Source organism: Zeus faber (assembly GCF_960531495.2).
Source record: "Zeus faber genome assembly, chromosome: 14".
NCBI classification, from domain to species: domain Eukaryota; kingdom Metazoa; phylum Chordata; class Actinopteri; order Zeiformes; family Zeidae; genus Zeus; species Zeus faber.
Window position 1 is genome coordinate 31,303,441 of NC_137200.1, and position 26,187 is coordinate 31,329,627.

General features: G+C 44.0%; 2 protein-coding genes across 3 annotated transcripts; one reads left to right on the top strand and one right to left on the bottom strand.

Moving 5' to 3' along the window:
• The first annotated feature begins 240 nt into the window (after positions 1–240).
• On the top strand, positions 241–17,427 carry zswim7 (zinc finger, SWIM-type containing 7). Of its 2 annotated transcripts, XM_080013660.1 has the most exons (6): positions 241–329; positions 3,684–3,705; positions 4,270–4,372; positions 12,169–12,273; positions 14,726–14,868; positions 15,303–17,427. In XM_080013660.1, exons 1-5 carry the CDS (start codon positions 251–253, stop codon positions 14,840–14,842), a joined length of 426 nt encoding a protein of 141 aa, XP_079869786.1. In that variant the 5' UTR covers positions 241–250; the 3' UTR covers positions 14,843–14,868; positions 15,303–17,427. The 2 variants fall into 2 exon arrangements, with proteins under 2 accessions (XP_079869786.1, XP_079869785.1); XM_080013659.1 differs by lacking the exon at positions 15,303–17,427 and having other exon boundaries at positions 14,726–15,270.
• Positions 17,428–18,601: 1,174 nt separating this feature from the next.
• On the bottom strand, positions 18,602–26,187 carry adora2b (adenosine A2b receptor). Its single transcript, XM_080014337.1, has 3 exons — positions 26,149–26,187; positions 25,236–25,671; positions 18,602–20,272 (listed from the first exon to the last, which is right to left on the bottom strand). Exons 2-3 carry the CDS (start codon positions 25,553–25,555, stop codon positions 19,522–19,524), a joined length of 1,071 nt encoding a protein of 356 aa, XP_079870463.1. The 5' UTR covers positions 25,556–25,671; positions 26,149–26,187; the 3' UTR covers positions 18,602–19,521.

Sequence of the window (26,187 nt, forward strand, 5' to 3'; positions counted from 1 at the left end):
CCGCTAGATGCCACTAAATGATACACACTGCACCTCAAAATAATAATATTAATAACAATAACGACGTCTCACTTAAGGCGGAGTCAACGTTTTATTTTAATAATTATCCAATTATTTATATAATAATATAATATAATATAATCATCATTTTCTCTAGAACTCATCAAGGCTTTTACTTTGGAATGATGATACCGGAAGTGTTGCGTGGTCCGTGGCTCCTATTGGTCGTGGAGACGTTGGAAGTTCCGCGATGGACGGCGTCGTCCTGCCTGCTGCGGCCGAGCAGCTGCTCAAAGAAATCCACAAAACACACCAGGAGACGTCACAAAGTAAGAGCGTCGACTGGTTAACGTTTAATTACAACAGTTAAATCATAGAAACGCAAAGTGAGTGTGATTTGGAGGTAAAAAGACATGTTTCCCCTTGCAGATCCCTGAGTGAGCGCTAGGTGACGCTGCTGCCCCATTCTAAACAGGCGCCATGACACCAACTTGATTTATACAGGTCTCTGAGGTCCCCAAAAAGCGTTGTCGAGGTTTTTGTTTTTTGCTGAAAGTACTACTCACATGATGCATTCCAGCCCTTCTGTCATCCCCGAGGGGCTGTTGAGCGGGTGGCGCTTCCCTCCCTCGTTACTTCCGCGTTCCATTGTATTTCCGCCCTCACTTGGGCTGACGTCACCTCCACGTCCACCCACGTGTGGTTCACTACAGAGCTGAGGCAGAAACAATCAAGTTGCTGAGTCTTCACTCATTTGAGTTTTCTTCCAGCTCTGGTTGCTGTGCTCCAGGCTGGTGGGAGACACTGCAAGCAGGACTTTTTTGTTTCATGTCAACGTTGGGGGAAAAAAAATTACATCTACAATAACAACACATTTGTATTGGTTTTGTTTGGAGAAAGGCACAGCTTTTGCACATGTGTAGTAGGGATGCCACGATTATCTAAATCCTCGCGTGATTTGACTTTCGATTTCAAGGTCATGATTCGATTTTCGATTTAAACACTTTTTTCCAGCACTGACAGCTATGCCACTGTTAGAATATCAAGTCTTGATTTGCAAAGAAAAACACTTGTTTCTCAATAAGTAACTTTTAACTAAATATTAAGAATTATAACAAATATGAGAATATTTAAAGAACACACCTAAACAATTAAAAGCTTTAGCAAAACTAGACTAAATAATAAATATAAACAATAAGTTACATATCACACTACTTTTAGGTTACTCACCAAAATAAGCACAGAAAAACAGATGCTATTTTTGCCAGAGGGGGGAACGCTGGTAGTAAACAAAGCGAATAAAAACCTCTTTATGTATTTAATTTACTCCATTTCCTGCTGCAGTGGAGCAGATCGTAGTTCACTCCTGAAAGAATCCCGCCCACGTATCTCAGGGTCCGGTGGCAAATACCCCGCGGGCCGGGCCGGGCTGCGAGCCGGTGGTTGGCAACCTCTGCACTAGAGGACATTCCGTTGGTGATGGTGGGCTTTATTTCCCACCCTCATCACCACATCTGTTGAATTACTGGACATTGTGTTCAAAGGCTCAACACACTCCCTTGTATACACAGTGAAACGCTGGAGGAGCAGGAAACGCGCCGGTGCGTCGTGTGTCTCCGCCGTCGTGGACTTGGCACAACGTAACCGGGATTGTTTCCCTCTGTGTGTTCACTGTGCAACACACTGGATGCACTCAAGTGAACTTTGTTGTTGTGTTTCTTTGTGTTTGTTTTTTGTAATATTCAAATTCTATTCAGATTAGGTTCCTGCAGCGCTAGTGCCTGGGCAGGCGCAGTGTGTGTTGAGGGATGCGGTGCAGCGGAGTCAGGTGATCGCAAGTCGCTTCGGAGCCGGGAGTCATAAGGAATCATAGTCGAGCTCGCACCCCCCTGCGCATCCTGCATGTGTTTACCGAGGGATCCTGAGCGCCCCAACATGGGAACCACGTCCGACAATATTACCCACAATAATACAGGGAGAATCGCGAACCTGCTTGTGATTTCGAGGTTAGAAATCCAACGCTCATTCCGATCGATTTTCGAATCGGAATCGTGACGCCCCAAATCTGCCGCATACTTCTTTTTTAATTTTTTTTAGTAAGAACACACAGCAGAATAATTTTTTAAACACTTACATTTCCATCGTCTGTAGTTTCTTCACGGACAATTGGTGTTAATTCCTCTTTCTTTTAAAAGATTTGTGCTGGTCGGTGAAATGAACAGAGCTGTTCCCAGGGGCGCTCAGAATTTCTCAAGCCGAGAGTGGAGATACTCAGATGGGGGGTGGTTCAAATTCTACTGAGCCTCCATGTGACGTAGGAAGGGATCGCAAATCTGAACGGCTTATTGAATCACATGTTTGCTTAAGTAGACCGCTCACAATAAACTGACTGAGTTGTCTTATTTCACAGTTTGTGTTAGTAGGCCCATTAGAGACCCAAATGTATGTGCACAAGCTCTGAAAAAGTGTTTTTTCACAATAGGTCCCCTTTAAAAGGCTGTATTAAGAGGAATTCAACATATTCATAACAATAATATTAATAACCATAATAATACAATTACTTGTTTATGTAGAACTAGAAATGTCTATCAAACTGATTTACTGATTGAGCATCATTACTAAATCCCATGATACAGCTACTTACTATGAAACTCAGTTAAACTGCAATAAAGAAAGGTAACAATCATACAAGTAGTATGAAGTAAAGGGGGAAAAACAAGTGTGTAAATAAATAAGATATAGTCAGATGCCATCAGCTGATGAACAATGGCTCCATTTATACCTTCACTTCTTTTTGACGTACATTACATTCATTTAGCACACCACGTGTCCCATTAATTCAAAGAGGTTGTTTTTTGGTCATAGGAGAGAACATGTGGTTCGATCTTTAAAGTCTGCTGATGTTCATGGGTCAGAGAAGTCTAAACCCCCTAACTGCTCCCCGGGCACCGCTGTATGGCAGCCCACTGCTCCTCCATACGTCTGTACTAGGATGGTAAATGACAGCAAGAAGGTCCTGGGTTCGATTCCCGTCTGAGGCGCTGTTGGCACTGTGCTCCGGTGGCTTATCTCACAATGAGGGTCATTACATTACATTACATTTAGTCATTGATCAGACGCTTTTATCCAAAGTGACTTACAATTATTCAAACAGCGACGGACGCAGCCATTAGGAGCAATTAGGGGTTAAGTGTCTTGCTCAAGGACACTACAGCATGCTAGCAGGAGGAGCCTGGGATCCAACCAGCAACCTTTAGATGACTAGACCACCAGCTCTACCGCCTGAGCTACCTCCTGTGTGGAGTTTGCATGTTCTCCCCGGGGTTTCCTCCATGTAACATCAGTAAGGACCCCGACCCAAAACATGGGGTTTCCTCCATGTAACATTAGTAAGGACCCCCACCCAAAACATGGGGTTTCCTCCATGTAACATCAGTAAGGACCCCCACCCAAAACATGGGGTTTCCTCCATGTAACGTCAGTAAGGACCCCCACCCAAAACGTGCAGAACATCGTCAACTGACCAGTCCTGGACATTATAGCTTTCAAAGCTGAAAATCTGTCCTTTAAGCTCTTATTAATTGTTTGATGGTTTATCTAAACATTCAGTGTACAGAGCAAAAACAACAGCAAACGTCTCACTGTCCAAGCAATGTCTTAACTTTCCTTTTTTTTTTTTGCAGTCCCTGATAACCTGCTCATTGCGTAAGTACTTTATTCATAAGTAAGTAACACTTTATTCATTCTCGGAGGGAAATTCAAGCGTTATAGCAGCAAAGGACAGTTAAGAAAGAGAGAGAAATTAAAATGAGATAGAAATAAAAATACATGACATTATCAAAGTGGAATACAGTATTAACAACAGTCAGTGAGTGCCATACAATGATAACCGCAGTCCATAATACCAGTCTTAATAATTATGACAGTATTGAGTGATCCTAATATAACAGCGGTCGTAATAAGTAACAGCAGTCTTAATATTTATACTCCAAGGTGGTATTACAGTGTATCATAGTGGTATATTATAGTGTACAATAGAAGGATAGGACAGGATAACACTTTTCATTACCTCCAACTTTGAAATTGAAATTTAGATTTGAAAATTGGAACAATTGAATTGTATCAATTCAATTGTAGTATATATTTTTTAAATGTATTTATTAGGTTTTTAACCCAGTGCTCATCAAATACTGATTCAGGACGCTGTGTACGGTGCGGAGACTTTGGTTTTGACAGTTTGACAACAGACTCTCCTCTCGTGTGTTTCAGGCTGAGCTTTGTGTTTGGATCCTGTGCGATGCAGGCTCTGGACCTGCTGGACCAGCACGCCGTCACCTGCCTGTCGTCTCCCAGCGGACGCCAAGCCTTCCAGGTCTGTCAAGGCTCACTCAAAAAAAATAAAAAATAAAAAAATGTTGGTGGAAACGCATAGTCCCCACTGTGTTAGAACCTGGTTCATTTTCCAAGCGGTTCCAGGTGCGATGAAATGATTCTCAAGAGCAACGTTCTCTTCATAGAGCTGATCAACTTTGTTTTCAATCCTTTTCTTCACTGTGTTGTCATGGATACAGAACTCAATATTATACTCAATACTCAATACTGAGTATGCTGACAGCATGTCTGTCGCTGGTTCTTTTTCATAAAGTTCTTCCTTGGTTTTAAGGATACGGCCAGCATAGGATTTAACAGCGTATCCAGTTATTCCAAAAACCACAATGACCAGAAGTGTTGTCTTTAAAAACATTTTATAGCGAAATAAACCCATAACTCTGCATCATGCTGTTCTCTGAACCACACCCAGTGTCTGTCTGTGGTCAGTATCTGGACGTCACCGACCACAGTATGCCCGCCGAGCCCACGTTCATTGTGACCTGAGTTTCCTGTGAACTCCTTCAGTTCCTCGCAAAAAAAGGTTTAAACAAACGGATCTATAAAATACAATGAGGCTAAATGCAGACGCAAATTCATTTTTCCCTTTTGGATGCTATCCAATTATATTCTTTCATTGAATTCTTTCAATTCTTTAATTGTTTCACTTCATTCCCCTAAGGCTTTGTGGCATCTGCGGTCCAGCAGCATATATTGCAAATTAGTTGAATACAGTGGAGTTACTGTTGTACTCTATATTTAAAACTGAGGTTAAATGAGTTTAGATTGATCTTTTTCTTTCCCACAAGCGGACCTCATGAATATCTGTTCTGGGTCTTGGTTTCCTACCGTACGGACTGAACCTTCTCTACCATCACCGTTACAAACCAGATCTTCCTTTCCCGGTTTTCTTCTTGTTGTGAGAACGATGCATGTCAACAAAAGAGATAAAAAAAAAAAAAAAAAAAAAAAGGTTGAGTCTGTGTGTCCTCAACACACTTTCCTCCCTGATTCCTCAGGGAACCGCGGCTCCTCACCAGTGAATTTGTGAAAGTAGTTTGTTCTGTTAGTTTTGGTTATTGGTGAGAGAAAAGCTCACGTCACAGCGACAGTGTTTTATGTGTAGTAGCAAGTATCTCTATTTATGTAATGCAGTATTGCACATAATGAGTTTCTAACATTTACACTTAAACTGTCGAATGAATGTTTTTTTATCAACAAACAGAAAAAATACATTTTGTTAGATGTTTTAATAACATGTTGTAATAACGTTACATGTTACATAACATGTAACGTGGCAGTTTGTGGCAGTTATGGGACCCTGACCTTTATGTCGTTTTTTTAAGTTGAAAGATTTTCCTAACTACCAGTTTATGCAGCAACTGTTTACGCAATCGACAAATATTTACCCTGCACTCGTCTGGGGACGGGGACGGGGATGGGGATGGTAGCTCAGGAGGTAGAGCTGGTGGTCTAGTAATCTAAAGGTTGCTGGTTGGATCCCAGGCTCCTCCTGCTAGCATGCTGTAGTGTCCATGAGCAAGCCTCTAAACCCCTAATTGCTCCTGATGTCTGCGTCCGTCAGTGTTTGAACAATTGTAAGTCGCTTTTGATAAAAGCGTCTGCTAAATGTAATGTAAAAAGTACTCTATGTAAAAAAGTCTCTGTCTGCCTCCCGTTAACGGCCGATGACCAATTTGTTTCTCTTTCAAATCTCGCATTTCCTCTCTGTAAAGCAGCAACATGGTAAAAGATGCATCAGCAGTTATATGTTTTGATATCTAATGCCTGATGTGAGCTTGTTAAAACCTGCTTCCAGTTTTCCATCACGTAGGGAGGGCTAAGGCAAAGGGACCTAACAGGAAGTGGATGATGTTCGAACATCTTCCATTGGTTCTTGTGTTTTAACGGAAGCCGTGTTTGGGCTACGAGAGCACCATTCATTAGCTCCATTGAGACCTTCCCTTTGCATTTTGAGTCGAATCAATTTGAATTGAATATAAAATATGCTGTTTAATCACTTGGTAGGTAAATGTACCACGTGTAAAATTCAGTTCTTAAAGAGTTTTATTTTTCTGCTTCTTCATTTGTAATATTTCCTGACTCACAAGAACAAAGTTGAATAAACTGCTGTACAAACATACAGTTCCTCAAAAAGGTATTCACTCTCCTTTTATATATACATTTTATACTACAATAATATCTCTGTATAGTCCATTGTGAATCACTCAAAATGGTGTATATAGCAATTATGTAGAAATCATATTTATAAAGCAATTCACTATCTTTCGTATTTTGAACCAAATTGTCTTTATCATTCAGTTTACTTAAGATAAGACAGTACTTTATTGATCCCCTGTAGGGGAAATTCATGCGTTGCAGCAGCTCAAATAAACCTAAAAATCCCCTGTAAAACACTTGCCTATGGCTAGTTGGGTGTCAGTGAAGAAGATTTAATGAAATGTTCATATGAGATGATATTTCCTTGTAGGCCTAAAATATGTCCAGATGAAGCAGCCTTACCTTGCACTCACTGGTGTAGAACTTCCTGTGAGGCGTGAATGGGATTCAATAGAAGGGTCTAGTCACTGCAGTGGGATTTAAGGACACAATAAAACACCCAAGAGTCCATCTCCATTCAGGCATCCTATTTCCCATACATGCCTGTAAACAGCACTCTTACTGGAAGCACCATCAGCTCTGTTACTGGAAGATTTTTTTTTTTTGAAAGCGGCTGAAGTGGCATCTGACAAATGATCCCACTGTCATTTCCCATTTCCTTCTCATTTGGGACTTGAGTTTCCCCAAACTGCCACAGTGAGTTTGACTGCTCTTCCAAATTACCACAGAATGAATATGAATAATCCGACTATGAAAGTCTAGACTGTCTCATAATGAGTTGCGGTAACCTTTTACAAGGATTATAAGATGGCTCCTTGAGTGACAGCAGGGATAAATAGGACTCAACTTATTGTGTGTCTCATCCAGCTGTTTTACTTTCCACATGTTGATTTTCTTTGTTTGTCAGGAGGCAAAAAGACTCTTAAATAAAAATAAATGTTCAGTATCCTCTCGCCTTTATAATGTGTGCTACCCGGAGATTATGCACAATTAGTTCTAAGATGAACATAATAGCTAACCTAATTCCTACCTAAGTAACTAACTGAAACTAACTGATTCCTAAAACGTAATGCACTTAGTGAATAGAATAATATAAATAAAACAAGACTCAAAAAGGTAATACAGAGTGGGGGTACAAAATAGAAGTAAAGACTTGTATATGTATATGGGATAGGCTATTTGTATAAACAGATATGTGCAGTAAAGTGGCATGTGAATAAAGTGAGTATAGTGTGTGTGTGGAGATGTACAGTTTACAACAGTACGACACAGCAATACAGTAACACCGAACTGAACAGCAATACAGCACAGTATGCAGTAACCCAGAATAGTGATACAGTATGAAGTACAATATGCTACATACAGTACAGTAAGGCAGTGAGGCCTATGTGAGTGTCTCAGTGAGGACCCCTGGTGAGGTCAGTGTTGACAGTTCTTATGTCTTGTAGGAAGAAACTCCGTCTCAGTCTCTCTGTTCTCACTGTGTGACTGCGGAGGCGCTTGCCCGAACGCAGCAACTGGAACAGTCCATTGTTGTGGTGGTGAGGAGCATTCATGAGCCTGCAGCTCTGCTACTACACCTCCTGGTGTATAACTCCTGCAGGGAGGGGAGTGTAGTTCCAGTGGCACGTTTAGCTGAACGCACCACCCTCTGCAGGGCCCGCCTGTCCTTAGCAGTACATATCCCAAACCAGGCAGTGATGTTGCCTGTCAGGATGCTCTCCGATGCTCCAGAGTCGAAGGACTTGAGGATCCTCACCGAGACCCTGAATTTCTTCAGCTGCCTGAGGTGGTTAAGACGCTGCCTCGCCTTTCTCACCTGTGTCTTAGTGTAAAGTCCATGTTAAGTCGTCCGTGATGTGGACTCCCAGGTACTTGAAGCTGCTCACCCTGTCGACAGAAGTCCCATTAATCACCAATGGCGCGTGCATCCTCGGTTGTAATTCTCTCCTCAATTCCACAATCAGCTCCTTAGTTTTGCTGACGTTCAGGAGGAGGCTGTTGTCCTGGCACCAGAGTGACAGGTCAGCCACCTCCTCACGGTAGGCCTTCTCATTGTCATCGGTGATCAGGCCCACCACGACGGTGTCGTCAGCAAACAGTCAGGTGAGTACAGTAGGGGGCTGAGGACGCAGCCCTGGGGGATCCTGTGCTCAGGGTGGGTCTGTGTTCACCCGCATCAGAGCACTCCTGACTTCATGGTCAGACACTGAGAGTGCCCGCTCATCTCCAGAGGTGTTGCTCCAATTAGCTGGTGAGCTAGCGGTGCTGTTGCCAGACTGAAACCGTGCATAAAAGAAGTTCACTTCGTTGGCAGGGAGGTGTCCACTCTCTTATCAGGGGAGGGGCTGCTCTTGTAGTTAGTAATAGTCCGTAGCCCCTGCCTTCTACAGGGCATGCACAGGACAGAGTTATTGCAGCAGTTCTTGATGATTTAAGAATTAATAAAGAGTTGCATTGCAGGTTGAGAACTTGAACTCCTCTTGCAGACTAACTCTGTCCTGGATGCAAATGGCATACAAATACACTGTGTTGTATGCCCAGCATTCTGACAGCGCAGGTTAGGAAAAAAAAAAAAAAAGTAATAGTCCGTAGCCCCTGCCACAAGCGTCTGGTGTCCCGTTGCTCCATCTGTCCCTCTACTGTGTCCCTGTACGTCCGTTAAGCGTCCTTCACTGCCCTCCGCAGTTTGTATGATGCTGCTTTGTAATTGTCCATATTTCCGGATACAAGACCGTCGTTGTAAGCGGCCTTGCGAGCATTCAGAGCGCCACTGAATTAACAGACCATTGCATGTAGCTTTTCTCTTTGGCTTCACTTCTTGCTCTCAGCAGTAAAAGTCGAGCATTAAAGCTGTGTGGGTTATTGTTTTTTTTTTTTTTAATTGTGGTGTATTTAACCACATTTTGTTGAAGGCTGTCAGCTGTGTTAGAGATTTGAACTCGAGATGAACGCTGTTGTGGTGACTGTTGACGCACGTTATCTCCAGACTTGTGCATATCCTTCCCAGAGTTTCTCCTCTTCCCAGAAACTTCTTTTCTTAAGATTCACGGAGCCATGGGTAGAAGTTCCACACAAAAGTCCTGGCTGTATGGTGACTGTTTGCTCACAGTTATTCCCACGTTTCTGGCTGAGCGTGAGCCAGCACGTTTTGGGACGCCAAAGGTCGTACACTGCTTTTAAATTAAAACGTATATGCCTGGGTTGAATTTCTCGGTGTTTTTTTATACTATATTTTGACTTCACAGCCACTATCAGTCTCACAGCATAAATGCCCACAGTAGGCACTGGATTCTGCAATGCAAGGTACCCAGGAACAACAAAGGGCTTTGGGTTTTGAGCTGCTTTTCAATGCTCTCTGCTTTATTGAGACTGGAGCTCTCCCTGGCCGGGCCTCTGTGCTGGAGCTGTCTCCAGGCTGGGAAGGGTCAATTCATTCATCACCGCTTTGCCTTCTTTCTAGGCCCACGTAACTGTCTCGATTGTGACTTCTTTGTAATGAGACGTCAAATTTTACAAATGAGGTGTTTTACTTTCGTAGGTCACAGGGGAAGGTAATTTAGCAAAGCTCTGGAGAGTTAATGGAGCCTCCTCCTCCGTCATTTCGGGAGGCATGAGTTGTGGCGGTGTGTCGAGCTAATCTGCGACTTAATGTCCTCATGTGTCACCCGCGTGAGGCCTTAGACTTTGGAAAGATTGTTTCGGGGCCACGAACAGGACGGAGGCTCTTGTCAACCCAGCCCATTAGGGCGCTGCGTTTGAGTTGTTAAAAAATGCATCGTCCCTGTCTTGCCTCCCTTCAGGTTATAATTAATCTGAACAGATGAGGCATGGGAAAGGAACCACACCTTCAATCCAACCCAAGTTCTTTCAAAGGGAAGCAGGAGGAGAGGTTGTCGTGACTTTGCAGCACTGAGAGTTTTCCTGAAGCTGAGCCGTCACTTCCTGCATGCTGCAACAGCCTCTGGTTTTGTCAGGACTCGTCCCGGGAGAGCGAGGGACGCAGCGAGTTGGGTCAACTTAATACCAGTCTTGCGCTGTGTGCTTGTCCCTGCAGCGCTGCATGCTTGCTTTATTTATTTATTTATATTTATTTTTTAATGTTTTACCTGTGCTGTCAGCATGCAGGGCATACAACACAGAGTATTTGTATGCCATTGTATTCAAGACAGAGTTAGTCTGCAAGTGGAGTTCAAGTTCTTAACCCGCAATACAACTATTTATTAATTCTTAAATCATCAGGAACTGCTGCAATAACTCTGTCCTGTGGATGAGCTGTAGGATGTCAAGAGCACAGTTTTTGGTTATGGAGAACCACCACCAACCCCCCTCTTTGGAAAACTATTCATCATGTTTGGCTCTATAAACAACTGATCACTACTCCAAGAGGGGGAGGATCACCACGGTGAGACAAATAAACATAGAAACACACACAAGCATTTACACAAAAACATAAACATTGAATGACAACATGTCTTGAAAAACAGTGAAATAGGTCCAGGAAAACTGGAACTACAACTGGTCACGTGGCCTCTTTACATTACATTACATTTAGTCATTTAGCAGACGCTTTTATCCAAAGCGACTTACAATTGTTCAAACACCGACGGACGCAGCCATCAGGAGCAATTAGGGGTTAAGTGTCTTGCTCAAGGACACTACAGCATGCTAGCAGGAGGAGCCTGGGATCGAACCAGCAACCTTTAGATTACTAGACCACCAGCTCTACCGCCTGAGCTACCATCCCCCCCCTCTTCATGTCATAGTTATGAAAGAAAAGAAAGAAGAAACAGTCTTTATTCTTCACGCAACACACCACACTATAACACATGCTTGCACACACAGGCCTCTGCATTTAACCCATCCTGGCTTGTCCTTCCTCCGGGGGCACAGCCAGGAGCAGTGGGCAGCGTACGTGGACGCGCCCGGGGACCAGGTGATAAATGTCCATCGCTGGTCAGACGATGATGGGTGCATGTTTTTGGTGGGGGTCCTTACTGACGTGAGGTGGAGGAAACCCCATGTGAGCACGGGGAGAACATGCAAACTCCACACAGAAAGGCTCCTGTTTGGGAGATAACCCACCGGAGCACGGTGCCAACAGCGCCCCAGGCGGGAATCGAACCCAGGACCTTCTTGCTGTGAGTGCAATGCACTGCGCCACCGTGCCACTTATGGCAGCAAATGAGGGATGCAACCAGGAGGGTGCTGTGTGTGTGTGTGTGTGTGTGTGTGTGTGTGTGTGTGTGTGTGTGTGTGTGTGTGTGTGTGTGTGTGTGTGTGTGTGTGTGTGTGTGTGTGTGTGTGTGTGTGTGTGTGTGTGTGACTTATCCCCATTGGTTCTGGTGTAGAAGGTTGGAAGGTTGGTGTCACGGCGCCTCCAAGCAGCGGAAGGGGCCCCGAAGCCCCCCAAACTCCGCAGCCCTGTAAACACCCTGCGGCCACAGAAGACCCCTGGTCTTGAAATTAATTACTTACTTTAATCTCTTACTGTAATTTCCTGAGTAAAACCTTGGGTAGTACTGGGTAGAGCCTTGGGTAGTACTGGGTAGAGCCTTGGGTAGTGCTGGGTAGAGCCTTGGGTAGTGCTGGGTAGAGCCTTGGCTAGTGCTGGGTAAAACCTTGGGTAGTGCTGGGCAGAGCCTTGTAGTGATGGTTTGGTTTTCTCGCTTGTTGCAGGTGATTGGAGGATCAGGGCGTTCGTACACGTGTTTCACCTCCTGTCACTACTGTCCGTGTCCTTCCTTCGCCCACAGCGTCCTCTGCAAGAATGAAGACCTCCTGGTAAGGCTCATCGCGCCCACACAGACACCAACCATTGAGATATGGATTACAATTATATAGGGTTTGGCTTTTTTAAAACTTTCAAATCATGTTAAAATGGCTGAGGCAGATGTGATCCAGGTCATCGAAGGCTGCCTCTGCCTCGACATACTTTAGCTGCAGCTGCAAATATGAGCAGCCAGGAACGCTGCTCCCATGAGGATGCTGCTAAAACGAGTCTGAGAAACAGCCGAACACGCTGAACACTGTAGGAAATAATTACACAATTTGACTAAAAAAGGCAAGTTACCTTTCTCATATTTTAAGTAGTGTATTTCAATTGTGGCACAGCACCTCTGCAAAACTTGGCATTTGCTTGCGCCACCGACCCACTCGCCACCCAGTTTAAAGAGCGTTCTTTTATTCCATTTTCCCCTAACCAGTGACTGAGAATGTCTGCAACATTAAACACTAGAGTTATGTAATACAGTACGTTTTTAAGGTTTTCATATTCGTTTTATACTGTGATCTGAATATGGAACTATTTTCTTTCCAAATATTCATCACAAAACCCTGCAAACTCTTAAAACACCAAGTTTTGTGAACTGAAGTAAAACTTATGAGTTGCTGGTAAATGTGGTCGATTATGCTGGAGTGAACCAGCTCTGCCCTTATCAAGACAAGATAGAATATAAGTGTATAAACGGGAGTTATATTAACTAAGTATTTGTATTTTTTGCTGCACATTTGTATTTTTATCCCCTTTAAATTTTTAATCAAATTGATTCAAATTTTTTTTTTTAATTTAAACTGAAATCTCCATCGTTTTAGCTTGTTTTAGCTTCACAAAAATACCACAAAAGCTGAAAAATTAATATATATATCAATTTACCAAGAATGAGGCCGGTGATTGGTATTCAAAAGTCTGATTTTTTTTTTTTCTTCTCTCACAAAATCAATACATTTCATTTTACTTAATATACAATTGAAACTTGTGTTTAAATTTTGGGCAAAACAGATATTTGACAGAATAAATAGGATTTGCAGTTACCAGCAGGTACCAGCAGCATGTTCATTTTTAATGCTTGGAAATATAGGGGATGGTGGCTCAGGCGGTGGAGCTGGTGGTCTAGTGATCTAAAGGTTGCTGGTTGGATCCCAGGCTCCTCCTGCTAGCATGCTGTAGTGTCCTTGAGCAAGACACTTAACCCCTAATTGCTCCTGATGGCTGCGTCCGTCGGTGTTTGAACAATTGTAAGTGGCTTTGGATAAAAGCGTCTGATCAATGACTAAATGTAAATGTAAATGTAAATAGCTGGAAAATTGGGTGGACGTTGAAAATAAGTTAATCATTGATGTGTTTATCATGGAAATGATAACTGCCCAACTCTCAAACAGTTTGAATGGATGTGTATATAGAACAGTGTATAGACAAACACCCAAGAACTATAGGAACCTGCTTTTAAGTACAGCTAACTGGAACCTGTGAGAGAAAAATGCTGACGATCATTTATTTTGAATGAGAACAAAGGCCTCTACCTCCAGAGGGGGAGTTTTTTAAAACATTGTTTCTATTTTCCTAGGAACCCCCAAACTTTATGTAAAGAGAAAGGTTCTTTCTCTCTACAATGTCAATTCTAACATGGAAGAACCAGATCACAATTGGCCCTGTTTACCTTGTATGGAGATGAGGAATAACCACAGGGAGCCTGGAGGTGCATTGTAAGGGATCGTAATCCACGTCTGCCAGCTCATTTACAACTTCCTGTGAATGTACTGTGTGAGGTAACATCCAGGGAGACAGTTGAGGGACACAGACTTGTAAATGACTTCTGACCCAAGCCACACCCTCTGTTGTTGTATAAAGCCTCTTGATCAGAAATAAGATTAGACTGGTCAGAATGCTGCTTTGGAGCAGCACTGAATCTTTCTCTTTATTCTGCAGAATAAATAATCTTGAATATTCTCAGTTTTTGTTTTCTTGTAGGAGGCAGATTAACCTCACCCATCATTGCAGAAGAATTTCTTTCACAAACCTGTAGACCCACATCCTTGGTCAACCTCGCATCCGGTTGAACGCAGGGCTACACTGATACTGAGACCACTGGTTGACGTTCATTAGAAATGTAATTCATTTCATTAAAAAAAATGTCAGTACCATTATTATTGAAGATAGTTTCAGGCCAATATCCACAACTGGTATCTGAGATAATCAAAGGACATACAGACGGATCGAGATTCCTTACTTTATAGTTAGATTAGATTAATTAATACAACCTTGCAATTTTGAACTTGCAACACAAAAGCAAATTTCCATTATACATTTTTTAAGTGGAATTTTTCCAGCACACCTAGAAAGCTCTCAAGGCACATTAGTGATAGTGCACATAAACACTGCCCTAGTAGTTACCCCAGTCGGGGTTCAGTTTGTGTTAAAGTTTAACACAACGTGGTCTGTCGTCGTGTCCTTCAGTGCAAACACATCCTGGCTGCGTACCTCTGCCAGGCCGCGGGGCGGAGCCAGCAGGAGAGCGTGAGCGACCAGACCATGAGCCAGATCCTGGCCTCAGGGGGCACCACAGCCCCCTGACCAGCGCCTCATCTCGCCAAGAGCCTGTAAATACATGTTCTATCTTACCTTATCCTAAACCATGTAAACATATTTATAATGTCTCTGTAATATCTTTTCGGATCTGTTATTTTTTCTTATTGTATTCTTTTTTTTTTTTTTCAATAAACAGTGATTTGTAATAATATATACATTGCCTTTATTAACAAAATAATTCACCATACATACCGATTGCATCGTTAGGTAGCAATACTGGTTTACAGTTGTGTTTTTATTGGGGAAAAATTTTGACCACAGTGGATTTACTTGTTCCTGACTCGTAACAATACTGTTAGACATTGACAAAAAAAATAAGTGTGTGTGTGTGTGTGTGTGTGTGTGTGTGTGTGTGTGTGTGTGTGTGTGTGTGTGTGTGTGTGTGTGTGTGTGTGTGTGTGTGTGTGTGTGTGTGTGTGTGTGTGTGTGTGTGTGTGTGTCACAGAGAGATGTTTACAGTTGATCAGTCGCTCGCTTGTGGAGCGGTGACCCCCTGCAGTGCAGTGTCCTTTCAGGGGATAAAGACGATACAGGACCGTTGCAGTGCAGATACAGTTTGGATGTCTCTGTTGGAATGTACTAGAAGGTTGGCACCCCCCTTTCTCTTGTAGCCCTTGGAAGTTGATAAGAGGCAGTTTTCTGTACAGAACAGTGTTTCTCCAGGAGGGAGATGAAGCTTTAATGCTTTAACTTGCTGTTAAGAACACTTGTGAGACACCAACACGGAACAACACATCAACCACAACCCAACATCAAATGGAAGATGACAAATGAATCAACATGTTTGACATGCAGAAATAGCTTCAGTATGAGCTCTCTCTATGACGCTCACATCCCCCCACCCCCTCTCTCTGGAGGATACCCCTACCCTGTTTTTATTCACAACCCATCATCAATCATTGTCAGTGCCTCGTGAAGACGAGGGCACGAGTGAGTCACCACGAGTGAAACCCTTTAAACAAACGAGAGATTGCCAAAACAACACAGTTAAGTCAACAAAATGGGAACAGCAGTTCTGACACATTGCCTCTCATCACTGTCATCCAGTAGAACAAGAGCGAATAAACATGATCAGGAGGATGATGAAGGCTGCACCTGAGGTGGATCCAGATCTTGAAGTTCTATCTTATATGAATGGTGTGTGACATATGTGTATGAGTGTTTTAAGGTATGCTGGTGTAAGGGGTCGGAACAGTGTCACCACGCCTCTGAGAAGCAAACGCTCCACAGCCGCACCAACACTCTGAACGCAGAAAGGTTCTGTGCTTGGAAAAGGACGCCCACCCAAGTCCCAAAGACACAGGAAGCCATCCCCCAGGAAGCCATCCCCCAACGCACAAGATGAACCTGCTCTACCAACACAGAGCAGATCAGCACCGCTCACACCACCCACCCAGCGTCCCTGACCCGGCCCCCGCCCCACACTCTGCTGACCTCGTCAGGTCGGGCCACACCCAAGATGGAGCGCAGGTGAAAGCCACCCGCCCCTGGACCGGACGAAATCCTGAACCCACGCCCACACCAAGCTCTCCAACCTGCAGCCCAAACCCACATATACCCTACACCTCGCACCCATGTGAAGCTCCACTTCGTGCACCAAATGACAAATCCACACATCCCCAAAACATATGCAGGCCCCAAAACCCTCTCCTGACTGGCGCTGCTGCCCAGAAAGAATCACCTGATGGAGTTCAGATGGCTTCAGGCCGTTAGGCTGCTTAGCTTTCCAGTTAATGGTTATTTTTGTGGTGATAGTTGGAGGGTTGATCTTGAGGCTGATGCGGAGGATATAGGGGGGTGGCCTAGCTTTTTTTTTTTTGTGTGTGTGTGTGGGTGGGTGTTTCCTCTTTAATGAGGACAAACGTCTGAGGTAGAAAGTCCTGTTTTGACATCTTTTCCGAGGGGTTGTGTATCCTAAATCACTTTTCATTGTGTGAGTTGTAAATTGTCATAATAAAGATATTTCTGGTGATTTGGTCAAGCTGGGGATTTTTTGGAATTTCTGCCAATCTGTCAGAGTTGTATCTACTGTTGTGCTTCTGAAGCAGACGTGATATTTAATGGTGTTGAAGTCTCAGATAGATTCACTGTGCTTCAGAGATAATGATGTCTTTACAAAAATATTGTTCTATTTCTATGCATGATGCATGACGTTTGGTGGGTAATTAATTTAGCTCAATCAATTTAAGTGTGTATTGTTGGTTTGCGAGAAAATGTTGCTAATACAGGCCTTGTTTGATTTTGGTTCTTGAATTTATGATGGAATCAAGTAATTGAATTGTGGGTTGGATGGGGATCATTGAGAAAAGGTTGTTTTGTTTTTGTCTTTACTTGCTTCTATCCTGCCAGTTAGGGAAACAGGTAGATCCATCCAACAGTGGAAGTCATATTCTAAGTGATGGATTGTAGTTAAGAAAGAGAAAACCTGACAATTTGGGGGAAATGCTAATACATAAATACCTAATATTAATATTTAAATATCAGGGAAACACAGTAAATTGTTGAATTCAGACTTCAAGCAAATGTGTGTTTTAGAAGGAACCAAAAGGAGAAACGTGACCAACGTGCCCAGCAGCAAGGAGCAGGTCGGGTCGGTCCGTGGAAAAGTTCTGACCTGATGCAGGAAGAGGGAAGCGTGTGAGATTCTTCACATCTCTACATCATCATTAGCAGAGGCTTTTGTCCAACGCGACTTACAATTAGATGTGAGATGGGACTGAATGTGAGCCCAGATGAATCAAAAGGAATGGGATGAGTTGTAGACTGTTAGGGAGGAAATGCACGGCAGTGTGTTTGTTGCACAATATCAACCATCTCACGCAGCGAGTGTGATGTGCTTCCTTCTACGACCTCAGGCATCGTTTATGACCTTGGAACTCTTGTGTGCATCTGGTGGGAAAGAATATAGACGTCCACTTGTCTCCGCCTGCTTGTGGAGAGACAGTTTGGAAAGATATGTTCAGTTACGGACACAGAGCAGCAAGCCTCAGGGGTTTCACTCTAAAACTGTCTTTGTGTTTCTATTTTGTCCCTGCTGAGTCAATGACGACAGTGGCCGGGGGCCACGCCCCCCTCAGCCTCCCTCAGCCTCCCAGATGAGACTCCTAGTGTGTGTGAGCGCGCACGGATTGGGGTTGTCAACTTCATTTTTAGGAGGCGTGTCAGCCTCCCAGAGTGACATTCACAACAGAATACAACTGAAATGCTTCTAAGTGAGCATTTACAAGCTTTGTGAAATGCAAATTGCAAGATACTTTTAAGTCTTATTTTTGGATGTTACGGACTCGTAACAATTGCATTGAGTGGTTTTGGAATGAGACATTAACTGAATTTAAAGTGGTAATCCATAAAATAATCTATGTTTGGGATTACACTACCCAGAATTGGTTAATGTTCACTCATATTGACAGTTTACTGACCACAGCTATGTACTCTGCTTTATCAACTTCAAGTTTCCTTCCTTTCACTTCTTGCATGTGGCGGATCTTTGCATGTGGAAACGCAGACCCTGCCACCTACACATGCATAACGCAATACACTGAAGGGCTGTTTCTTCAGAGTAATCTTACAGATTTGCACTTTAAATGAGTTTATCATTTATATAATGGGTCAAATTATTTTCCTTTATGGCACTATCAGTCAGTTTTCTCTGAGTGTTTCTTCCTTCAAAATAATTCATAATATTTAAACCCACCACAGAAGGAAATGTATATTCATGAATATTCATAATTTGATTTTATGCAATATTGTGATCTCTCACTAGATATTGATAGATATAGATACTGACTTTTACAATACAAAAAAAATGTCCTTCTTTCTTAAAAAAAAAAACAAGCAAACTCATCAACAACCCGTGGCCAATGCAGCTACTGCACCACAACCAGATTCTCAAATTCAGATTTGAGCTTGACTTTCTCAAAATCATGATATTGCAATAAATAAATTATTAAACATTAGCCAATAACGAACACATGATGCAAAATATTTTTTGCACGTTTGGGCACAAAAAGGTAGTGATGCACTGATACCGCAATGCACTGATATTGTTTTGTTGACACTTTGATAGAGAACAGATACCAACTCGTAGTTTTAGTTAGAATGACAGTGAGATCACTGATTTCGAAGTGTGATAATTATTTTCAGTAATTGATTTATTCACTGTTTTGTTTAATCAAAAACAGATATAACAAAAACTAGAACATGGTCTCAGTCTGAGCAGCAACTACATTATGTGTTAGGTTGGCATCTGGTTTAGGTTTTGGAAGATTTTTATACGAGTACGCACAGTATCCGACCTGATGCCGGTCTCAGTATCTGTGCATCTCTACAATACGTGTGTTTTGACTAACAACAGGGCACATTGGATTCAGCAGGACACATGGGGAAGAATGAGGCAAGTTCCTTTCATTTCACAGCCCTGCAAATCCAGTTAGCTTTGACTTTTTTTTTTTTTTATCAAAAATCCTTCACATAGAAAATACGGCGCAAACCTTCTCGCGATCCTCTTCCTGACCCGTGAGACTCGTTACAATTCACGTGTGTCCACATTCAAGGCGTGTTTGGCGTCAAGTCACAACGGTCACACATCACATCATTGTTCTGTAAACATTTTGAATCTTCGCTGAAAGTGGAGTTTTCCGCCTCCCCCGTCCCGTAGTGTCCCTCTAGACTTGGGAGTCGATGGTCACGTGGCTCAAGTCCTTGTTCCGCCGGACGCCGTTGGAGCTGTGGTACAGCTCGTCCCCTCGACACAGGAGGTGCCGGAATAGGATCTTACGGAAGGTGTTCCGGAAGTCCTGGATGCGGTAAGCGTAGATGATAGGGTTGACCGCCGAGTTGGCGTGCGACAGTATGATGGCCACGTACATGACGATGGGCGGCCGTCCCAGCTTCGGGTAGAAGAGTTTGAGGCAGTTGAGGATGTGAACGGGCAGCCAGCAGACGGCAAACAGCCCCACGATGATGGACAAGGACTTGGCGGCCCGGATCTCGCGCTGCAGCAGCCCGTGGTGGTGGTGGCTGTCGCCGTTGCCGACGCACTTCAGCTCAATCTGCCGGAGCTGCTTGCGGGCCACGTTGAAGATCTTCAGGTAGATTCCCAGCATGATGAGCAGGGGCAGTAGCACGCATACAAAGAAGTTGAAGTACACCATGTAGTGCATGTCCACCACGTTCTCGAAGAGACACTCCAGCTCACAGCGCCTCAGGAAGTCGGCCCCGCCCCCCTGCGTTTTCGCGGCGCCGCCCGGCTCGCTGCCGTTGACCCCCTCTGAGCTGCCGTTGTCCGACTGTTGATCGCAGGCCGTTTTCTTCAAGTTCCATTCCAGGAAAGGGGTGAGGCCGATGACAAAGGAGAGGATCCACAAGATGCCGATAATCACTCTGGCTCTCTTCCCGGTCATCAACTCCTTGTACCTGCAAGATGACACGCGGTTTGTTAGCAGCCAACTCATTAACACACGATCATGATTTATGTGCTTTAACCAAGACTGCACCCATTGTTGTTCATCCATATTGTGTGTTTCATGCATAATGCATTGCTTCGACCTCAGGTTTGCTCCAAATGGAAAATGAGGCTGTGGTTATTGATTGTCATGCACTAGCAACACGGTGGCAACAGTGATGAAGTAGCGAGCGCTGGATTCAATCATGGGAGTATGAAAGTGAATATTACTATAAGGCTCAAAAGAAAGTTTTGAGGTTTGACGTCACAGTGTGACGGGAGTGACGCCGGCTTGGATGGTGTCAATGTGCGGTAGAAAAACATCACAGCGCTCAGACGCACAGAACACTGCAGGTGACGGTTGTCCATGTCCACAGTATTAACCACACAGATGGAGAATTGATGTGAAATGCCACAGGTTGGGAATTTTGTTTGTCAAAAAATCCTTGGTATATAAGCCACAACCAACTTCTGCAAAATGAAAGCATCAAACTGCAGGAAATTGTTCTGTGGGTAGCGCACATCCTGTTTTAGTAACAGTAAGATTAGTTTCTTCTCCAACCCTTTCAGACATCTTATCTTAAAATGACCTTTTAAATGGTTTTCATTGTCTTCAGCAGCCTGCGTGCTGTTGAACTCACCACTACAACTGTCACAGGAAGAGGCCACGTGCTAGAATTGCTGTTTCAATTTTCGTCGACTTAAGTATTATGTTTTGTCAAATAGATGTTGTCGTGTGATGTTTTCCCAAGTACATGTTGTCGTCTGTTTTTGCGTTTATTTGTCTCAACCATAGTCATCCCTCTCGGAGGAGTAATGGTGATTAGTTGTTTATCACAACATGGTGACATCCTTCTGCAAAGAGAGGGATCGCTGGTGGGCGAGTGGAACATAAACGTTGGTTGAAGGTTGAAGATTTGCTCCACTGGTGGATTAACTCCGTCTTGGATGCAAAGGCACAACCAGGGTGTCCTGCCCAGCCTGCTGACAGCACGGCTGAAACCTCGGTCCAAGTCACAGCTGACGCACGCCTTCGTCCTTCACTCTGACTCTGCATCACGTCAGCAAGCTCCTGCCCTCGCCTGTCTGTTCCCCTGACCCCTGCAGGGAGTCCGCCCCGCTCCGCCCTCCGTCCTGCGCTATGCCTCCCTGTGCCACACCTTCCTGCCCTGTACCTGCAAATAAACTAATAACTAATTTGCATGCAGGTAGAAAGGTTGTGCAGCATGTAATGCATTTAAAGCAGTGTAATCTTGGTAGGTCCTACACCAAGGCGCCTTGGTTAAAACACGTCCGTTCTGGGCACCAGCAGCTGCAGGCATCAGCGGAAAGACTTACCTTGACCCGCCTACACCCATGATTCTGAAATTGTCACCATGGAGCAGCATCTAGACCTATTCATTTAGCCTAGACCCCCAAAGTCACCATACCTCCAACAAAGATCATTATACTTTACCCACAACAGTATGAAACCACCGTGGAAGATTTGGAATCACAGCATTCTCCTTTGAGAAATCCTGGTAAGAAAAGGTCCAACTGAAATTTGTCTGTTTTGTGAGTCTGAAAATAAATCGTAATTAATGACAGATCAGGAATCTGCTGCTCTGATCAACAGGACCCTTAACTTTAGGATGTACGCTTCCCTTAAAGCAGCCGTAAACAATCATCACATGATCACTGTGGTTCAGTTTGATAGGTCTTGTCAGAATGATCTTGACTTTTTCATGTCTGGAAAACAAGGTTCACTGGGGGGGGGTTTCTGACCACCAGGGGGTCTTGGCTGCCTAACACAGCCCACTGGAGGTTTCCTGGATCCGATATTGCTGCTACATGTTTGAAGAAGCAGTCGGCCATAACAAAATGATTAAACTCGTAAACTATGGCAGCTATAGAACAACAAGCTGTGTAGAGTTTCAAAATCAAATGGACTCATGAACAAATTCCTTCAGCATATCATGCAAAATGTGCCTTTCCTTAACATGCTGGGTCATATCATCTTTGGCCGCCATGGTTTATGTAGTTATGAATGTGGCCCCAAATTCCCCCATGCTTTCCAAGGTGGTACAATCCATCATGTTCCCACTTCATTTCCCATCATCTCCATCCCCTTCAGCGCTGATGTTCCATGTTCATCCAGTCCCTCCCTCACCAAACACCAGCGGGACCTTCAGCTCCGCTCACCTCAGGATGCCGGAAAAATCTAAGAATCAAATCAAAGCACAATATGGTCCAATTTCCCAACTTGAGGTTGGGAGGTCAAGGCAATATTTTGGGTAATGTTTGTGAGGAAATGCGTTGCGAAATCCAAAAGTGATGACACTCCTCACACCAGAGACGCAACATGAAGCGAAGCTGCAGAACGTAAATGGAGAAAGAAACAGAAGCTCGGAAGAAGCCGTGTGGGCGGGGAAACGCGGCCGGGCTGTCCCCTCCTCTGTGGCTCGTTGGAGCGGCTGGAAACACCAAGCATAGAAAGGTCGTTTCTGGGAAACCAAAGGAGCTTCCAGAGAGAATGTGCAGCTTCTGACTGGTGGTGGTGCCCCCACCTCCACCCAAACCATCTGTGAAAACAGTGATGCGAGACCCACACACATGCACACACACACACGCACACACGCACACATTTACACACACACACACACACACACACACACACACACACACACACACACACACACACACACACACACACACACACACACGGCGCCTCCGTATTGATGTAATTTGAGCCTCATGCTCAACCCCCACAGGAAACACGCTGTCCTCATCATCAGGACGTGGCGGCAGTTTGTGTTTTTTTTAGCGGCAAATATTTCACATCTCAAACTTGAAGTGTTTTTTGTGTTGTGTGTTGTGTGTTGTGTGTCTCTCACGGTGGACCCACACCAGGCACGTTGCGGCAGCGTACGGGCGCCGGTCGGGGCGGGGCCTGGTTTTTTACTGGCCGCACCGGCTTCATGGTGAAGCCTCCTAATGTTGTTATAGAGAGAGGAGTGGTGGAAACAACAGCCATTCAAATATTTGTTGATAATAAGTTTTATATCTGAAACACCGCTGATGCTTTTATTAGTTATTAGTTCTTGATCAAGACAAAGAACAAACATACAGTACATGTTATACGTAGTAGAAGTAATGCAACAAAGTACAAACATGTCCCACTGACCAGGTTGAGTGTGTTTGTACTGTTACATTACATCTACAGTTGTAGCTCACATTTCAATGATATTAAAAAAGTATACTTATGGGCTGTCCTGCTGGCTCCAGCAGATCAGTGCACCTGGCTTCAAATCCAGCCTCCGCTCGTTCGCTGCACACCACTTTGTCTCTCTCCAAAAACAAGGTTATTTATGGCAGACTACTATAAAAATATTTTTTTTATACCTTTGAACTGGACGACTGCAAGAGCTTGTTTAACTTAAAGTGTCTGCAGAGATCATGAGACATGAGTCTAAACAACATCAACATGTTGTAAGGTATGTGTACGGGGGGTGGACAGTGCCAAGGGTTTCACCGTCGTGTCGTGTGTCTGCACTGGCGTCGCCGTACAAGCTGGATGGGCCACGCCTCATCCACACCATCAGTCATCAGAGACGTGAGGTTTTTGAGAAAAGGAACGTTTACCCAGGAGGCCGTGTGGAATTTGTTTGTTAGCGTTAAATAAGTTATAAATTAAACCAAGTTACGGTTCTGATGCACTTAAGGTAATGGTAGTGGTAAGGTAGTGGTTATTGACATTGTTTAGTTACTGTTAGGTGTAAAAGTGACTTCTCATGGCTTACTTTCTTATAGTAGACGTATCACATGACACGTTATTGCAGACATTCATTTTTTGGTCGTTTTAACCGTGACGTGACGTCGCCGCCTGCACATGTTCCTTCCATACACGTACATACACCACCCCCTGTCCATTCCATCCCAGATTGGCACACGTTGAGGCGACGGTGCAAGGGAAGGCTTCTCCTGAGTGAGAGAATCCCTGGCACTTTCCACCCCCCGGACCCCGCGCCTGGACCCCGTGCTCGGACCCCGCGCTCGGACCCCGCGCTCGGACCCCGCGCTCGGACCCCGCGCTCGGACGCTGTGCCAACACACCTGGTGTCGTCACTATTAGTAACTATTGTGCATCATCTCTGGTGCGTTGCATGGACATTTCACTGCATATATGTATGAAAGTATGACAAATGTGACAAATAAACCTCTTGAATCTTGGATCTTGGTGTCGTTCTACCGTAAGACCCCACACCGTTCTGTTAGAGCGTAACTATGACAACCCCAACGCATTTGGGAGCCAAACTCCTCAAGAGGTTTCACCCAACAACACATGAGCGGCAACATTTTAGGGTTCAATGCAAACTTCTGTCCTCTGGTTATGCTTCAAAAACACTGCATTCCTTCCCTCCCATCGTCCTCACAGACTGATCGTTGATCGTTTTTCTTATTGATCCGATCCACTTTGACAAGTGAAGTGATAAGTTGTGGTTCACTTTTGGTTTCTACCGTCTCCCAGTGAGGAAATGATTTGATAAACATCAACTATATTTCAGATATTTCGGCTAGATTGATAACTTTACTATTAAAGAGCAACGTGTGCCGCTGGCTTCTCTTTAGGAACTAGTTTCACGTTCCATGATGCCAGGACTCCCTGCAATGTGGTTTGGATTTCAAGCTCCATCTACTGACCACGTAAACAACACAAAGGAAATCAAATAGATGATCCACAATAGATGGGACTGAGTGGATTGAGCCCAGTGATGATACAGACCTTTTCCAAAGAATGGTCTTTTAATTTAATTCCATTCAACATGGGGCGCTCGAAACAATGACAAACCTTAATAACCTTGATAACATTAGCCACTCATGCCAACAATAGGTGTCATCATTCAATGTCATTTCTAATAGCGGCCCTTGACGACAACATTTCAATGAAATACTCACCTCAGAGGGATCTTCACGGCCAGATATCTATCGATTGCAATTGCGAGCAGGCTGAAGATGGAGCTCTGTGTGAGCACCAGGACAAAACAGGCGAGGAACAGGCAGCCGTAGAAGTCGAGGACGATGCCGATGCTGATGGTGACGGCGAAGGGGATGGCGAGGCAGCCCACCAGGATGTCTGCGACGGCCAGCGACACCAAGAAGAAGTTGGTGGCGTTCTTCAGCGTGCTGTTGATGGAGACGGCCCAGCAGACTAAGACGTTGCCAGAGATGGAGAGCACAGCGATGATCAATTCAATGATGATGTAGAAAACACTCATCTCAGCATCTGACTGGACAGAGCAGCAGGAGCAGCAGGACTCTAGCTCCACAGGGAGGAAGGCGGTCGGCAGGAATCCAGGAGTAAGCCACAGGAGTGAGCCTCACAAGCAGCCATCTGCGGAGAAACACAGGAAACTTTTTATGTGTCTCGAGTTAAAAAGTTAATGTTATTGGTATTTTAGATATTTTTACAATTTTATATACAATATATTTTTACGATTTTGTCGATTTCTACTTAAATATGTTTTGCTTTTTGTAAAACTATTTTTACTTGTATACAGTAGGTATTTTCTTAGTACAGTATAGTAATGTATTTTAGATGTTACACAATTGTACATTTTTAGACTTATATATTTTTCGTTTATGAATTTAGGTTAAAATATAGACTTTTACATTTTTATAATTTGACTTTTATATTTATTTTATATATTTACACTTTTTCTATGTTTTCTGATACTTTATGTATTTTGGTATTTTACACCTTTCATATATTTTTAAGTAAATGGAGCAAAATGAGCAACTGGTGCCTTCTGAAGGACACCCGCACCGGCGCAAACTGCTTTTTAAGAGCCAGCAGGTCGCTCCGACTCACCGCGACGGAGTCCCCGCACTTCAGCACCGCCGCTCGGCT

What these genes read in the sequence shown, in the direction of transcription:
- zswim7 (XM_080013660.1), top strand. Translation starts at nt 251, where the DNA reads ATGGACGGCGTCGTCCTGCCTGCTGCGGCCGAGCAGCTGCTCAAAGAA. An exon ending in CCTGATAACCTGCTCATTGC is followed by an intron (nt 3,706 to 4,269) that starts GTAAGTACTTTA and finishes CGTGTGTTTCAG; the next exon opens with GCTGAGCTTTGTGTTTGGAT. An exon ending in GCAAGAATGAAGACCTCCTG is followed by an intron (nt 12,274 to 14,725) that starts GTAAGGCTCATC and finishes CGTGTCCTTCAG; the next exon opens with TGCAAACACATCCTGGCTGC.
- adora2b (XM_080014337.1), bottom strand. Translation starts at nt 25,555, where the DNA reads ATGAGTGTTTTCTACATCATCATTGAATTGATCATCGCTGTGCTCTCC. An exon ending in GCCGTGAAGATCCCTCTGAG is followed by an intron (nt 20,273 to 25,235) that starts GTGAGTATTTCA and finishes GTCATCTTGCAG; the next exon opens with GTACAAGGAGTTGATGACCG.